This window comes from Macrobrachium rosenbergii, chromosome 21, assembly GCF_040412425.1.
Source record: "Macrobrachium rosenbergii isolate ZJJX-2024 chromosome 21, ASM4041242v1, whole genome shotgun sequence".
NCBI classification, from domain to species: domain Eukaryota; kingdom Metazoa; phylum Arthropoda; class Malacostraca; order Decapoda; family Palaemonidae; genus Macrobrachium; species Macrobrachium rosenbergii.
In genome coordinates, this window is record NC_089761.1 from 59,438,473 (window position 1) to 59,456,038 (window position 17,566).

At 42.1% G+C, this 17,566-nt stretch overlaps 1 protein-coding gene across 1 annotated transcript in view; it reads left to right on the forward strand.

The window, feature by feature from the left end:
* LOC136850233 (beta-mannosidase-like) overlaps positions 1-17,566 on the forward strand; it is a 130,610-nt gene that overhangs the window by 68,078 nt on the left and 44,966 nt on the right. The window contains 3 exon segments of the mRNA XM_067123879.1: positions 2,133-2,262; positions 11,953-12,099; positions 12,396-12,576. Of these exon segments, the coding sequence (XP_066979980.1) occupies positions 2,133-2,262; positions 11,953-12,099; positions 12,396-12,576 (458 nt within the window).

Genomic DNA, 17,566 nt, shown 5'->3' on the forward strand with positions numbered 1-17,566 from the left:
GACCCCAAGTGTCACTACTTTCAAACAGGACTCAGAATGACCTGATCAAGGCTTTGGCCATTTCAGTTAGAAGAGTGATATTAGAAGAAATTCACCAGAGCAAGGTCTTCTCCAGCTCATGGATGAAACAACAGATGTTTCACATACAGAACAGGTCTCTTTTGTTGTGAGGTATGTTCATGACTTCAAAATAAAAGAATGTTTCATACAGGTATTCAATGTTCAATCAACAACTGGTGAGGCACTGGAGAAAGAAGTGATCTCTATGCATTAATGCAAATAACCTAAACATAGATGATATGCGAGGGCAAGGTATGATGGGGCAGCAAATATGAGTGGAATATACAACGGATTGCAGTCCAGACTCCAGAGAAAGAACCCAAAGGCACTCTATGTACATTGTCATGCACATTGCCTAAATCTAGTCTTAGTTGAAAGTGCCAAATCAAGTATTCAGTTTATAACTTTTTCAGCTTGGTGGAGAAATTGTATGCTTTTGTTGCTAACTCTTCAAAACAGCATGCTGCATTCATGGAGATCCAAAAGCAATGTATCAGAAGATCCCCACTTGAATTTCAGAAGCTATCAGACACAAGATGGGCTTGCAGAGAATCAGCTCTTAGAACTATGAAGAAGGTCATCCCAGCTCTGAAGCAGTTTCTAGAAGAGATAGTGCAAAGGATCCTCCTGACACGTCAGCAGGGAGGCCTCAATATTGCTGAAAAGTATTAACTTTTGAATTTCTTGTTTGTCTTGAGATTGCTACCCCAGTTTTTCAGAAACTGCCTATGCATCTAATGCACTACAACTGAAAGACCTTGATTTCCTGCTTCTATAGAATTGTGGATGGAGTGCTACAAAGCTTGAGAGGTTAAGAAATGATGAGAAGTTTCAAAGAGATTTTTACAAAAGTCAAAGACAGAGCTGAATCATGGCCATCAACCTCCCCCTCTGATTCCTGGACAAGGCAGAAGAAGGAAAATGCCTGAAAGATACAAGTATAGTGCTACATCTGCTACTACTGAGGACCAGCAATATCAGACCTTGGATGATTACTACCGCGTGATTAGTATTTTATGTGTTTTTATATAAAATATCTCAAGAGCTTTTGAAACAAAGAAGATTTAAAGATGGAGACAACACAACAAGGGGTATCTTAAAGGCTTTCCATTACATGACAGTCCAAGATAACTGGAAAGAACCTAATGAATGAAGAAGCATTCAAGTCATTACAAAAATTATAATCAGTTTTATGAGCTAGAAGAAGTAGACAAGTTACAGTTGGAATTGAAGATTTTTTATTCCTCATTTCCTTGCCATCCACAGAACACTGCAGCTTCAATGCTCAACCTGATGAAGGTAAACAATACTCATTGAAATATTTCCACTTATGCTTGAACTTTTAACAATTTTATGCCACTCTGCCTGTCACAACTGCAACAGTGGAAAGGACCTTCTCCAAACTCAAGCTTGTGAAGATGCAGGCCTGCGTAGCCAGTGCAGTGAGGAGAGGCTATCTGATCTTTTGTTGCTAGCAATTGAAAAGGATATCAAAATCAACAACATTGAGGTTATCAACATATTCAAAGAAATGGCACACAGGAGTGGTTCTATTATAAATATAAAATGATAAGTCTTTTAGCAACCTACTGTATTAATCATACTTTTGATCATTTTCTTTTTGTTATTTATTTGTAAATAATATATAATTTTTCTTTAAATATATTCCCAAGCTCTTTGCCTTCAGGTAGTCAATAAAAATGGTATATTGCATGTTTATCTAAGGCATTAGCCTACACATGGCACCTATGATAATCAGTCATGTTTATTGTTTTCTTGAATTATTAATGCCTAGTTTAAATAAAGTTGAGAGAATATTAGAAGTTGTATGTATATTTTGCCTCATTCAATTATTATATTTTCTGAGCTTTTTTCACTTGAGCACCTGCCCTGTAAAAGTTCTCTCAACGTCCCTGCTGCTGGGTTGTTTTAGTTCTCATGAATACCTGGTAAATACTGTATGATTGTTGAAAGCTCAGTTTGCTGATTTGGGCCAGGGGCTCGAGCAAACATAACTAGAACGTATAAAATAGACGTTTTTGTAATTATAATGACGTCATTGTTCTTGGTAGGAAGCGCTGGGAGCTTACCGGCTTTGACACCCTGAAGATAAGTGACATTTTGTTCACTGCTACACCAACGGAGGAGCTTCCTGCTAAGCCCGACTTCAGCCTGAGACCCGGATGGAACGTCACGCTGGAGGTATCGTTTCTTTGTTCATTCTTTCACTATTACCATTTTACTGTTGTATTTCCTTAGTTGAAATCACCGTTCAAACCTAGACTGTTAAAGAGCACACTGGGCGTTCTGTGAGGAGCGACATGAGAATGACAAATTTAGCACTGAACTATGCTCTTTTTGCCTGAGAAACGACTGTTCACCAAGTTTGTAATGTCAGGGTTTTATACTTTTCTGTTGATATTAATAAAGTATCCCCAGATTTTGCTAAAGAAAATATAAAAAAAACTGCATAGAAATTTTAATTCTTACTATTTTCATCCTGACAGTTATGATTTCTTTAGGAAATTTGTTCCAAAGACGCGGAAGCTGTGCATCGAATTTTTAGGGTAACATTCCACATTCAAATGCATAAGAATTGTGAGGCCAAAGAGACAGAACTGGGTACTAACTGATTTATTTACCTGGGCACAGGTATACATAGCAGCGTGCGGACGGAAACGGAGTGCCCGACCTCTGATTGCCGTGACCCGCACACTGAGCGAGAGCAATTTGTGTTTGTTAACAGGCAAACAAATAGCAATATTAAGAGACATAATGTACATACAACGATAAAACATATATCAGCGAAAAGGCCAGGAAATTCTACATATGAATATATACATGAGATTCTTGCTGTGTTGATAAGTGCGATACATGATCGTGATTGATGAGAAATGAAGAGACGTCTGATGTCTTTACAAGTACTCCCCCCCCCCAGACAATTATTATGAAATAATGATTGGAAGACTTCTTGAATTTTCAGTCATAGAGCCTCTTTGGGGCAGGAGCCGGCCCCAAGTTCTTGATACCTGCGGTTGCAGGGTGGCTCCTACTGCTGGATCGCCTGGTGGCTTTGCCAAGCGAGTGACATCCTTAGTGCGGCCCTTGGGACGTCCTCGACTACGTTTCGGGGTGTCGAATGTTTCATCCAAGGCCTTGTTTTGTGGAGGAATTCTGAGACGGCTGCTGGTCTCCTCCCGAGTTCTGCTGTCCAACAGGAAGGCTGGTTTTAACCTGTCGACAGATATCCAGTCTTCCCACCTGTGGATATTGACAAGGTAGGCCTTGGATGTCCTGCAGACAACTCGGTACAGCCCCCTGTATGGTCTGGTCAAGGGTGGGCGATGGGCGTCATTCTTGATGAAGACGTGCATGCAGGTACTCAGGGCTCCTGGGCTGAAGACATGGGTTCTTTCTGCGAAAGTCTTTTGGCAGGGCACGAACTCCTTTGCTACTTCCCTCAGCCTTGGGAGGGGCGTATCTGTCATCCGGCACCATGGGGAAGAATTCTGGGCATGGCCAGTGTTTCGCCGTAGGCTCTCTCTGAGGGAGATTCATCGCCGTTTGCCCTTGGTGCAGTGTGGAGACCCAGCAGGACCCAGGGTAGCTGCACCTTCCAATTCTTATTGGTGCAACGTACCATCAGAGCTGCTTTTAATGAACGGTGGGTTCTTTCCACCATACCGTTGGCCGCAGGGTTGCATGTCGTCGTACTGTTGAGAGTTGTCCCCATCAGGCGTGCCAAGGAGACCCAGAGCTCTGATAAGCATACCGGGCCTCTGTCTGTAGCTATGTTGTTGAGCACACCGAAACGGCTTATCCAACTTGACAGTAGGGCTTCTGTGCAGGCGCTTGTTGATGCTTCCACCATCGGGGTTGCTTCTGGCCACCTTATGGAACGGTCTGTGACCATCAGGAGGTATCTGGTGCCCCCTGATTGCGGCAGAGGGCCTACGACATCTAAGTGGATGTGCCTGAAATGCCAACGTGGTTGAGGGAAATCTCCGATGCCTGATTCCGCATGCCGGGTGATTTTACTTGTCTGGCACAGTATGCAGTTCTTCGTCCACTCTCGAACATCCTTGCTGATCCCATGCCACACAAACTTTTCTGTCATCAGGCGCGCCGTTGTTCGTCCTGATGGATGGGACAACCCGTGGATGATGTCGAACGTCTGCTTTCTCCTCAACACGGGTATCAGGGGCCGTTGGCGGCCAGTGCTGTTGTCGTAGAGAAGTGTTGAACCGGATCCACCGACTGGCATGTCTTCCCACCTTAGTGCGGTAAGTGCCGTGCGGTAAGCTGCTGTTTCTGGGTCTGCGGCCTGTCCCTTCACCAGGTCCTCGTAGTCTATGCCCAGGTGGACTCAGTTTACCTCGACTCTTGATAAGGCGTCGGCTACTGGGTTCTTCTTGCCTGGGACATAGCTAATGGTGCAGCCGAACTCGGAGATAGCTGCCAGGTGCTGCTGCTGCCTCACTGACCATGCGTCTTCCGCCCTTGTGAGTGCATGCACCAACGGCTTGTGGTCTGTCAGGATGGTGAAAGGGCTGCCATCCAAGAGGTACTTGAAGTGCCGCACAGCTTGGTAGATTGCCAGCAGCTCCCTGTTGAATGCACTGTAGCGGATCTACTGTGGCTTTAACTTGCGGCTGAAGAAGGCCAGAGGGTGGGGGGGAACCGTTTACTACCTGCTCCAGCACGGCCCCACAAGCGATGTTGCTGGCGTCGGTGGTAAGTCTCGGGGGTGGTGGGCTCGTGATGTGTTAAGGTGGTGGCTCTGGCGGAACTGCTCACATCAGAGCTTTTGGCTTCCCCTTCAGTACTACGGTTAGGGGATACATGATGTGGGCTATGTCCATTACGAAGCGACGGTAGTAGTTGACCATGCTGAGGAACTCCTGCAGGGACTTGATGGATTTTGGTGTTGGAAACTTCTTCACTTTGGAGGCCATGGGGCGGACACCTGCCGGAGAGATCTCTTGGCCCAGGAAGTCTACCTTTTCCCATCCGAAGGTACACTTGTCGAACCTGACAACCAAACCGTTCTCCTGAAAACGTTTCAGCACAGCTCAGACGTGGCGCAGGTGCTCCTCTGGGGACTTGGAGAAGATCAGGATGTCGACTACTTAGCAGATGCAGAAAGGTAGGTCCCCCAAGATGGTGTCCATAAGGCGTTGAATGTGGCCCCGGCATTCCTGAGGCCAAAGGTGGAGTAGGAGAAGGTATATGTTCCGAATGGCGTGATGATGGCTGTCTTCAGAATGTCACTGGGGTGCACTGGTACCTGAGAATAGGACTTGAGCAAATCCATTTTTCTGAATATCTTGGCCCCGTGCAGGCGCCTGTTAGGTCCTGCATGTTCGGCAGGGGATAGTGGTCCGGTGTTGTTATTAGGTTCAGCTGACAATGTCCCCACAGGGCTTCCAGGAACCGTCTGGTTTCCTTATCATGTGGGGAGGGGAAGCCCACGGACTCGATAACCATCTGTTCCATACCGGCGAAGGCTCATTTAGCATCTTGGAGTTTCTTAGGTGGCAGGCGGCGGAATTTGGCATGTGTCAACGGGCCTGTAGTGATGATATGGTGATGGATGCTGTGCTTGGCCTGGGCCCCAAGCAACTGACGCAGCTCTGGCTTAAGACGTCTGAGAACTCATGGAGGAGGGCGCTGTATTTGTTCAAAGAGATGGAGCATATGGCCGGCATTCCCGGTCCGATGGAGAGTGGTCGGGGGTGTCAGGTTCCGGTATCCAGCAGGCGTTTTTGGGTGACGTCTACTAGTAGTCCGTGATGTGCAAGGAAATCGGCGCCCAGGAGAGGAAACTTGACATCCGCAATGACGAAGGGCCACTCGTATTAATGGCCCAGGATGGATATTCTGCAACCACTAGTGTGGTTGCGGTGCTGGACATGCAGTTACAGTCCTCCCTTGGTGGCGGAAACACCGACTGCATAGCCCTGTTGTCTGCCAGCATCCATCGTCCTGATATGGCGTCATGGATGAAGAATCCTACTGGCTGGGGTTCCTTAAGGTTTGCAGCCACTGCTGTTATTTGTGGCCACCTTTCTAGTTTTTTGTGTAAGAACAAGAGGCTCTGCAGTTGCTGGCGGTGCTTCCGAACCTCCGATGGAAGTAACACCAGGCTGGATTTTTCCATGTCTTCTGCTGTTGCAGCGGCGCCTTCTTCCTGTATACCACGTTTGTGTCCTCTACTTCAGCTTCTTCTGTTACCAGGTTGCAGGCTGCAGGTGTTGCAGCGTGTTTGGAGGCCTTGGTGGCCTCGTGGAGCTTGTTTGCAATTTTCACCAATTTGTCTATTGAGAGGGCATCCGTATCCATTATTTGCACCCTCACCTCCTGCAGAAGGTGGCACAGGAATATTTCTCGTGGCAAGCTGATCTCCCTCCTCCGTCCATCCGAGTCGACGACCGGCAGCATCAGGAGACCTTGTAGTTCATCCCAGGCATCCCTGGGTGATGCGTCCCCAGGGGCTGGGTCATCAGGTCGAGGGCACGTTGTGCCCCCCTCTGGGACGAGCATAGAGTATGTGCCGATGAGTTTATCTCACAGGTCTCTGTACTTGACCTTGCCCAGCTGCGAGTCCAACCATTGGGTGATTTTGTTGAAGACCCCTGGCAGCATTGTCATGGTGACGTCTGCCTTGGGCTCCTCGTCTGTGATTTGCGCTACTTGGAAATGGACGTCTGACCACAGAAACCAGGATGCAGTGTTTTGTCGCAAAAACGGAGGAAGCTTTATCACCTGGTTTATTGCTGTCCTCGAAGGCAAGAGAGGGACGCAGAGGATCTGTGTCTCCTCGGAATGACTTTCTACCACAGTGTCTATCATTTTGCCTTACACCAAAACGCGAAATAAGCGCCATATTTAGTCCATTAATGGTGTTTGGGGCTCATCAGAAGTCAAAAGTATACACTGTGTGGTTCCGTTAATGACTTCTGAATACGGTCAACGTGAATCATAAATGGCAGGGCCAAACCGTCCGAGAACACCAGATCGTATCTGAAAGCGGTACGCCATAATTAGTCCATTAGTGGCGTGGGTGTTCTCCAAGGAAGGAGCTTTCAGAGGCCTAGACTTTGTCGCTGTGTGGTTCCGTTAAAGGCTCTCTGAAGGTAAAGCGGCCGTAGTTAGTCCTTTAATGACAAAGCCAAAATTGCTGTGAGGTCAAAGAGACAGAACTGGGTACTAACTGATTTATTTACCTGGGCACAGGTATACATAGCAGCGTGCGGATGGAAATGGAGTGCCTGATCTCCAATTGCTGTGACCCGCACACTGAATGAGAGCAAATTGTGTTTGTTAACAGGCAAACAAATAGAAATATTAAGAGACATAATGTACATACAACGATCAAACATACATCGGCAAAAAGGCCAGGAAATTTTACATATGAATATATACATGAGATTCTTGCTGTGTTGATAAATGCGATACATGATCGTGATTGATGAGAAATGAAGAGACTCCTGACGTCTTTGCAGAATAAATACACCTTAACATTATTACCAGCTTATGTAAGATATTCTGCAGTATGAAAAAAGTCTAAGCACATTATTATCACAAATTGATTGAGGTGTGGTGTCGACAAAATCTTCTGCAGGGATTTTGTCGATAAAACCTTCTATCTAGTTAGGTTCAGAAATCAGTAGAATAGTAAATGAGACGTGGTGGATAATGAGTGACGTGGATGATTTTCGTGATGGTTCTGATTCAAAATGATATTGCTATTTCTTTTGTTACATGTCTTTTATTGTTGAGGAATATGCTGTGTGTCGAGAATTTTCTCGACATGAACTGTATTTTTAGGAACGTGCCTGATGTTTTGGGCTGGGATATGTAATCAAGAATGACACTGACTCAGAACCAGAGCTCACACGAGGTAGCTATCCAAAAACAAAGGCACTTTTACAAATTTATTACAAAAATAAACTCTAGCAAGAAAAATCTACCAACCTATGCACATTTACGTTACTTCAAAAATGACACAGCCAACTTACACGTACATTAATTCAACACTGGCTATAGCTGGGTTAACAACGTTGAGGACCATGTGGTCCTCAAGAACACATGAACTGAATTTACAGAAAAGAGAGATTGCAGTAAAATACCCTGGAGTTTGACTTTACACTTTACAAAGTAAACTTTGCTACAAATGACATGCTATAGTAACTTTACTGACAAGGGAAAAATTCTGGACCGCATGTGCGTCGTTAGACACTATCAGACAAAAATTTCATTAAGTTTCACAAAAACTTTCTCACGTAGCATTGTAATCGAGCATGAATATACAAAGCAAAAACTGGATGTGTTACATATCTTAACGATTTATGGATGGTGTCGATTAAACCGGATACAAATGCTGCATCTGGACTTAGCTTTTAATAAGATTCAATCAGCAACCCACCTACTGTGCGTCTGACATGGTTCACATCTAAGGAGGAAGAGGGTGCACAGGGGCTCTGCGAGGGTTTTTATACTCCCTTGCTACAATCTTTCTAGAAAGTTCTAAAATCCTGGATTAAATATAACATCTTCAAAGCTGAGTATTTCTAGTGCAAATCTCTTTTAATAGTACAACCTACTGTGCACTTTACAGAAATCAAAAACATGTTATAAATGAAATGAAATCAGTAATTTTTGAGTCAGAACTCTCACGCATTTCCATGTCATCTTACAACTCCACGCGTCCTAAGTGCGTGTGATTGCAATTCAAAAATATATTAAAACAATTAATGAAACGACAAGATGGAACTTTTACGTCGGCAAAAATCCTGCAGTAAATTTTTGTCAGCATTGTGCATTGCACTTTTGATTAATTAGCACTCGTATAAGTTAGACATGTTTTTGTGTGTCCTGTCTTTCCCAGGCGGCCACTTGCTAGATTTACCACAAGACTTTAGGTAATTATAGGGATAGTAATCCAATTTAATCGATGCCCATCTCAACTTTTGTGTTGAACTGAAACTTGCTGCGAAGTAGCACAGCGCTGGTGAGCCCGATGGGCAAAATTCTGGGCTTGATTAAATAGTGATATCAGTGAAATTGTAGCAGACTTAACATAACTTTTTGTGCCTTGATTCATCTGCCACGTGTTCCAGAAATTCATCCTTTTTTCATCGCTCAGTTCGCTCATGAATGTAAACCCAGCTATACTTCATATTAACATAAAGATGTTGTAAATTAGAAAATGTACTCGTGTTTTGTGTAGCTGCCATCTGTTTGTGCTGATTCGGAGCCATTGTCCTTTGATTGTGTATCCTCACCTAGAAAAACGGGCGAGAGCCAACATTAATAGAATTATCATATGGAGAAATTTTCAACATACGGTATTGTTAATCTTGAAAGTATTATTAAAGTTAAAGTTGTCCTTTTCTTCCCTTTTTTCATCAGATTTTGATGAAATTTGGGAGATGGGTACCTCGGGGTCGACATTATTTTCCCATACATTTTTTACTGACCAAATTGCAAAGTACTGTAGCCTATACGTCAGTGTAAAGGACCAAGTTTCACTATTGTCGAATTCTAATGAAGCTTGGTAGGTTGATATTCAGGAGTTGATAACCAACACACTCTCTCGACGTTGATCCATTTTCCCAGAGCAGGCGCCAGTCTGAAAGCCAAACATTTATGATTTTCTTTAAATCGCAGAAACTATGAGAATGAGATTTTTGGAGAAAAATGGCAATTTGTTTTTTTTTGGGGGGAGGAGGGGTTGGGCATTTCACATCCTCCACTTTACTATAAGTCAGTTGCTTGTAATCTTTTTCAAAATCCTTACATTTTTGCATTCACCTCTCATATGTTTTATTATGGTTTCACAATCAAGGTCATGCTCTCTAAAAGGCAATGTCTCCATATATTAATTGTTATTTTTGTACAGCCATGCTCAAATGTCATGCAATATGATTCTTTTTGTATCGTCAAAAACCTGAGATGCAACAGAAATTGTTATGCAGTTTCCAAGTAATGTTAAACTTTTTTTTATTCTAACAACATATAAGTTGAGTATGGATAAGTTAAGTATGGGAATTTACAGCTAATATTATATTACCTATGGATTAATAAATATATCCTTTATTCCCTGGTATCATTTGTAATTTACGTGAAACAAAGTTAATATACTCATACTTTTTTTGCATTGCTTAGCTCAAAGTGTGGTGTGGCAAGGTTGGTAGCACTGCCAAAGACAACTCACACAACTTGCTACATGTGGTCATCATAACTACCTCTACAGCTTATAGCAATAGACCTCATAGGCTCAACAGTCATATAAAATTTTTGAAATAGAAATATGAATTACAAATAACTTTCATAGAACTTTGGAGTCTTAGGCTGTGTTCAGTCTGCCCATATGTTGCATTAATGACGTATCAGCTTAATGAAAATAATCTAAGGCTTTCGAGATGCAGTCTAGTTTACCAACGATTTATTTCTAGAGACTACCTGTTCTTTGAATAATAAAAGATTATGATAATTTAAATTATATCCGAAAGATAGTTTTTTAAGCTATCGGAGAATATCATTAAAAGTCTTTCTCATTGATTTTGGTATATAATTGATTCAAGGAAACATGAAATGCGAGGATAAGTAGATAGCCTCATATGCTTCCCCACCACAAATTGTTTGTACAGAGATTTAAATGTTAAGAGTAATGTGCTTTTAACAAGTAAAGAAAACGAGCACAACTAGGCCTAAGAATTACACCTTGGCATTAACAAAAGTGAAATTGCAAAATCAAATATTTGTTAGTAAACCATTATTTTTGAAGTAGTTAAGGAATATAACAGATAATTTTATCTGTAATGAAAATAAAAATGTTCCTATAATTAAGAATAAATTTTTTCAAGATCATTTCATAGTAATTACTCATTATAGACCTATGTTGCAATGGTTATGTCACACAGGCCCCATCCACCCTTTGATACTGGTGGATGCGTTTTATCTACAGCAATAATTTTGTATTCATTTTGTTATCTTTTTTTTCAGCATTGAGTCATAAAAATAATCAAACTGAACTGTTTAAAACCTTATGGTTATAATTAAAGCAAAAATCATAAATTATGAAAACTTTTAATGATTTTTCTTATCATTTTAACATTTGAACCAAGGCTTGATGAGGGCATTTTTTGTTGAACGTATTAGGGCTGAGTGAATGAAAGTTCTGGAAATGTTCCGTCACTGTATTTCCAAAATTTGGCTCCACTTAATATTTATTATAGTTTTGAAAAATATGACAGATTTTACTCTTGAAACATATAATTGCCTTATTTTGTAGAACAGTCATGTTTTGACATTGAAATAAATTATAAATATGCAGAATGTTAGTTGCCAGTTAGTGAATTTGGAACAAAATCCTATGCAGTCATGTAAGCATCACTTATGAGTATGGCTGTACCACAGATTTTAATGGGTAACAAACTCCACATTTAATTACCAAAAATCTTAAAAATTAAAAGGCAGAGTACCATAATGTACTTGATATACTGTGATGTTGATGCAGTTGCTGAATTACTTCAGTATTACTATCCTTTTGATGGGGTGTGTATTACAAGTCATGATAAATAATGACTCCAACAGTTTTTCATAAGTCATTTTAAATTGCAATGATTACATTTTAATACAATTGTATCATTTAATGTCGATATAGAATGGTAGTAGACTACCTGTTCTTCAGATCAGGTACAGCTGAAATCTGGTTATTATCAGTATTATTGAAATGATGACACATTTGTATTAAACAATTCAAAATATAAAGAAAATTCTGTTTCAGATAGTATCCATAAGTTCAAAGAAAAATTAGGAAGTCAGTCTAATACTTTTAGATATGAAAATGCATGCCTTTTTATGACATTATTTTGTTACCCTTAGGTGATATTTGATTCAGCATTAGAATCGGGTTCCACAGAAGGCGAACTTGAGATCTTTCTTGGAGACGTGTTCAATGTAACAACAGATGCAACCATCATTGCAAAAGATTTTGAAGCCTCGAAAACAGTCACGTTTGAAATAGGCCAGGTTTGTTTTAGAAGAGACTTTGCTTACTGATGAAATGTTGATTTTTTTTCTTGTGAAGAATTAGAATGTAAAATCGTTCCCAACAACCACCAGGAACGAATGTATATCCAGAGCATGTATGCTTACAAACTAACTATCCTAAACTTGTCTTATCTAGTGTAACCCAACCTAGACAGGGTCCATTATATGCACTCATAATACATACATTCAGCTGCAGCCACTATTAAGACATAATCAGATATCAATTGATCTAATTAGTACTTATATGTAATTAGTAATAATTACATATTTTACAGAATTTAGTTGACATGTGGTGGCCAAATGGTTTCGGCATACCCGGTCGTCGTGCACTTTATGATCTGAACGTTTCATGGAAACCAAAAACAGAGTCACCTACTTCTTCAAAAGGAGTCAGAGTAGGATTTCGAACTGTCGAGCTCAACCAGGACTTCGTGGACCCAGCTGACGAAGCTCTAGGTTTGATTCTTTCCACAGTGTTTTGTTAATACAATATTGAGGCTTCAAGTCTATATGTTGTGTTTTCCTTGTACTGTATTGTAGGATGGTTGAATGTACAGTCATTCAAAAATGTTTTGCAACATGTTCCAGAAGTTTTCGTTCACCTAACAGTAATTTGTTCTTTTGATATTTACAAGGAAATGTAATTTTCTTATGCGACTTTGGTTATTAATCATACGGTTAACAATATAAAAAAAGAATGGCAAGTGAAAAATTCATATTACGAAAAATGACGAAACATTTTGAAAAATTTCACTTCAGATGATTGGGAAAAAGAGTCAAAGAAGAAACTATATTTCGAATCCAGAGAAAAGCTTATTGACTAATAAAATAATATTGAATAACCATCAATGAAATTATATATAAATAAAGAAAGAAAGAATTCAACCATTATCGTTGTCAAAAACAAAAAGAAAAATCTCATAGCGTCGTATGTTATCGTGTGACTCACATTCAGGCAGGAGAAGTTTAAACTCTCTTCACGTGCACCGATAAGATGGGCAACAGAGCGCCACAATCATTAGCTTGCATAAGACTAATGTTTCTATTGTAGATATTGCTCGGCAGTAAATAAAACAACCATGTATAGAGAGGATACAACAACAGAGAGAACGAGGAAACATGATAAATTCATTGTAAAAACTGGAGGACAACCCCATTGTTGCACTACGTTAAAGATCATCATCGGATGATCACTTAAGGCACCCCTCCTAACTCCCCCCTGACAACCGATGTTGCTATAAAGAGAGAACATTACGCTCTCCTTCAAGTTGCTGCTCAAACCATCCTTAACAGGCTACATGAGACCAAGATATTATTTCATCATACTCCTGTCAAGAAACACTTCATATCAGCGAAACACAAAGAATAGAGGCTAGGGTTTGCGTTATAATATAATCCAGTGGCCGATGAATGAGTCATCTTTTTGCGATGAGGAGGAGACATTCTCCACTGATGAGCATGGTAGTCTTCATCACTGCTGGCATTTAGCATTAACTAAATTAATGTTGAACTTCTAGCTAATTTTAATTCTTTAGAAACTTAGATAATAAGAAATACAAAATTAGGCGTTATATATTCAGTTAACTTCATAAGAGGCATCAAAATGATAGGCCTAAGTAGCAATGAAAGAAATAAGAAATTACACATGATAACGGCATTATATATATATATATATATATATATATATATATATATATATATATATATATATATATATATATATATATATACATATGTATGTATGTATGTATGTATGTGTGTGCGATTATATTTTATGTATTACAAAAATAGACGTGAAATCTGTTAGTCTAGTTCAGTATATTTTATATTAAGTTTCACTAGTTCACAATATACATAGGATTAGTCATTCAAAAATTTAATTAATAATAATGTGAAGCAAATCTTTACAAAAGTCATATTTGTTGATGTTAATAAGACTAATAGTTCAACTTGTAACAGTCGTAGGCCTATGCCTACAAAGTTCACACATATGAAGGAGATAAAACAACGATAGTGATGGCAGTTGGAGATGAAAATATTAAAACATAATAACAGTGATGACCTCTGAAGTATTACAGTAACATCCTTTAATTAAGTAAAATATGACAACAGTAAGCAGTATCAGAAAAGCCCTGTTTAAGGGAAACTGCAGGTAATTTCTCGGACCCACCACTAGTGTTCAGTTGTTTCACGCGCTTACAACTGAGTTGCCAAATAGCGCCAGATGTCGCTATTATAAGCTGTTGTCCAAAAAGTTTTGAAGTATGTTGCAAAACTTTTTTGAGTGATTGTACATTATGTCTGTTGCCAAGAGGGCAGCTCAGTTGGCAACAATGTTGCCCATGTGTCTGCAGTTCAGTTGCAGTCACACCTCTTTACTGATAAGACGTGTAATAAAACACTGGAGTGTTCCATGGGTTTCCTTGTCCCTCCAACATGGCGCAGTGAGTAGGATCCATAAAGGATGAGTATGTCTACACCAGGGAGACCATCTTTTACGTCAAGGAGGACAAGACGATCCTCCAGTGGTGCCCACAGTACTCCCATCGGAGTGGCACCAAGATCACCAGCTCTTCAACATGTAGTTGCCGAAGGTCGGCATGCATTTCAAGCCCTTAACAACCGTTTAGCTACAATGGCAAGTGGCTTGCGTCTACAGAGTGGCCCCAGGGCCCCGGCCCCACTGCTACAAGAGAAGTGTGATTTGGAAATATTGCCGGCCTCCTCCAGGACTTGGAAATGGTCCATGACACAGTGGCTTAGGCTACATAAGTTTCAACCAGTGGATGCAGCTCAACACGTTAGGCTTCAGTGCACCCCAGAGTTGCAATGTACGCTGGATGCCAGGTATGGTGATGTACAGTGGTCTAATCTGTCTCCAGAAGGGGCTTTGGATGCTACAGGGGCCATGGTTCTGTGTGCATTGAACCAGGCTGTGCACTGGACTGAGTTGTTTGTGCATATGCAAGGGCGTGAGGAGACCATTAGTGAATATTCTGCAAAGTGCTCACAAAAAAGCCATGGATTGTGGCTTCTAGTGTCCTAGGTGTCATAGTGATTTGTCTGAATATATGCTTATTAGAAAGCTTATGGTAGGTATAAGGGATGAGATATTGAAAAGAGACCTCTGTAGGTCATGTGATTCTGTTTGTAGTGTAGATGCCTTAAGGGCAATGTGTGTGACATACGAGGCAGCCTGCAAAGCTGCATCCATGCCCTAGCACTACACATGGCATCAAGAGCCATGCGCGGCCGATGTGGAGACAGACCCCAGCCCCCCTGAGTGTGCAGTGTGAAGAGTGATGAGAGGGCCTCGGTTCCCATCAGTGCTCATATGTGTGGGAACTGTGGAGTACAGCATGAGCCCAGAAAGGTGTTGTCCCCAGCAAGAAATGGTGTTTGTCATGGCTGTCAAAAAATCAGCCACTTGAAATGGTTTTGTAAGAGCAAGAAGACAGTGAGTGTCAGTAACACCGGGGGCAGTGTACGCTGGATGCCAGGTATAGTGATGTACAGTGGGCTAATCTGTCTCCAGAAGGGGCATTGATGCTATAGGGGCCATGGTTCTGTGTGCATCAAACCAGGCTGTGCATTGGGCTGAGTTGTTTGTGTATATGCAAGGGCGTGAGGAGAACATTAGTGAATATTCTTCAAGGTGCTCACAAAAAGCCATGGATTGTGGCTTCCAGTGTCCTAGGTGTCATATTTGCAAGGGTGTGAGAAGACCATTGGTGAATATTCTGCAAAGTGCTCACAAAAAGCCATGGATTGTGGCTTCCAGTGCCGTAGGTGTCATAGTGATTTGTCTGAACATATGCTTATTAGAAAGCTTACGGTAGGTCTAAGGGATGAGATATTGAAAAGAGACCTCTGTAGGTCATGTGATTCTGTTTGTAGTGCAGATGCCTTAAGGGCAGTGTGTGTGACATATGAGGCAGCCCGCTAAGCTGCATCCATGCCCTAGCACTACACATGGCATCAAGAGCCATGTGTGGCCGATAAGGAGACAGACCCCAGCCCCCCCAAGTGTGCAGTGTGAAGAGTGGTGAGAGGGCCTCGGTTCCCATCAGTGCTCATATGTATGGGAACTGTGGAGTGCAGCATGAGCCCAGAAAGGTGTTGTTCCAAGCAAGAAATAGTGTTGTCATGGCTGTCAAAAAATCAGCCACTTGAAACGGTTTTGTTGGAGCAAGAAGAAGACGGTGAGTGTCAGTAAACTGGGGCCAGTCACTATCGGGGTACAACCCAGTATGTAGCCTACTATACAAGTGGTAGTGTCTTCGTTCGTCAATGCATGGGTCTAGGCCTGAGGGTCACAACCCTGTACAGGCTGTGGTAGACACAGGGGTCCAAGTGTGTGTTGCAGGCCCCATCCTGCTGTCAAACCTCATTGAAAGGTTTGCCCTTTCATGACGCTGCAGGGGCCTACATGATGTTGCCAGTGTTCGATTGGAATATGTGGGGACTGCCTTTCTTCACATTCAATACAGTGACAGGACAACCGTCCAAGAAGTGTACTTCATCAAGTCTGCAAGGTCTTTCTTCCTTTCATTGGCTGCTTGTAAGGACCTTGGCCTCATGTCCCAGTCCTTTCCCCACCACCTAATGGTGTCAGCGAGCCTCTCACTGGAGCATGAGGTCCCCACACCCATTGAGGAGTCTCTGCCCAAGTGCTCATGCATGCCCTTCTCACCAATGGAGGAGAACATCCCAAAGTTGGAGCAGTGGCTCTTGCACCATTTTTTGTCATTGACATTCAGTACAGAGAGGGAGCCCCTCCCTGTCATGTAGGGCAAGCCACACCATATTCATCTACTGCCAGGGGCAACCCCCTATGCATGCCACACCCCAGCGTCAGTACCGAAGCATTGAGAGTCAGAAGTAAAGAAGCAGTTGGACCAGGACATCAAGAAGGGCATCATTGAGGAGGTACCCACTGGTGAAGCAACAGAATTGTGTGCAAGGCTGGTCACTGTCGCCAAGAAGTCGGGTCAGCCCTGCCACACTGTGGACTTTCAACCCCTTAACACCTTCTGCAGAGAGAGACACATCACACCTCTGCTCCTTATGACATGATCTCAGGTGTGCCTTTACATTCCTTCAAGACAGTGGTGGGTGCACATTGGGGCTTCCACTAGGTGGAGTTAGATGAAGAAAGCTGCACACTCACAACCTTTATCACACCCTGGGGACATTATTTGTACAGAAGAATGCCCATGGGACACTGTTCAGCTTCAGATGCCTACACCAAGAGGTTTGATGATGCCATTGAGGACATCCCTTGAAAACACAAATGTGTGGATGATACACTTCTGTATGACAACAGCATCAAGGAGGCCTTCTGGCACACCTATAATTTCTTGATTGGATTCCAGCTGGGTTGGGGTTCCTATAGGCCCACAGAGGCGAGTCTAGCTGCCATACTGAGATTCTCTATGCCACCCTC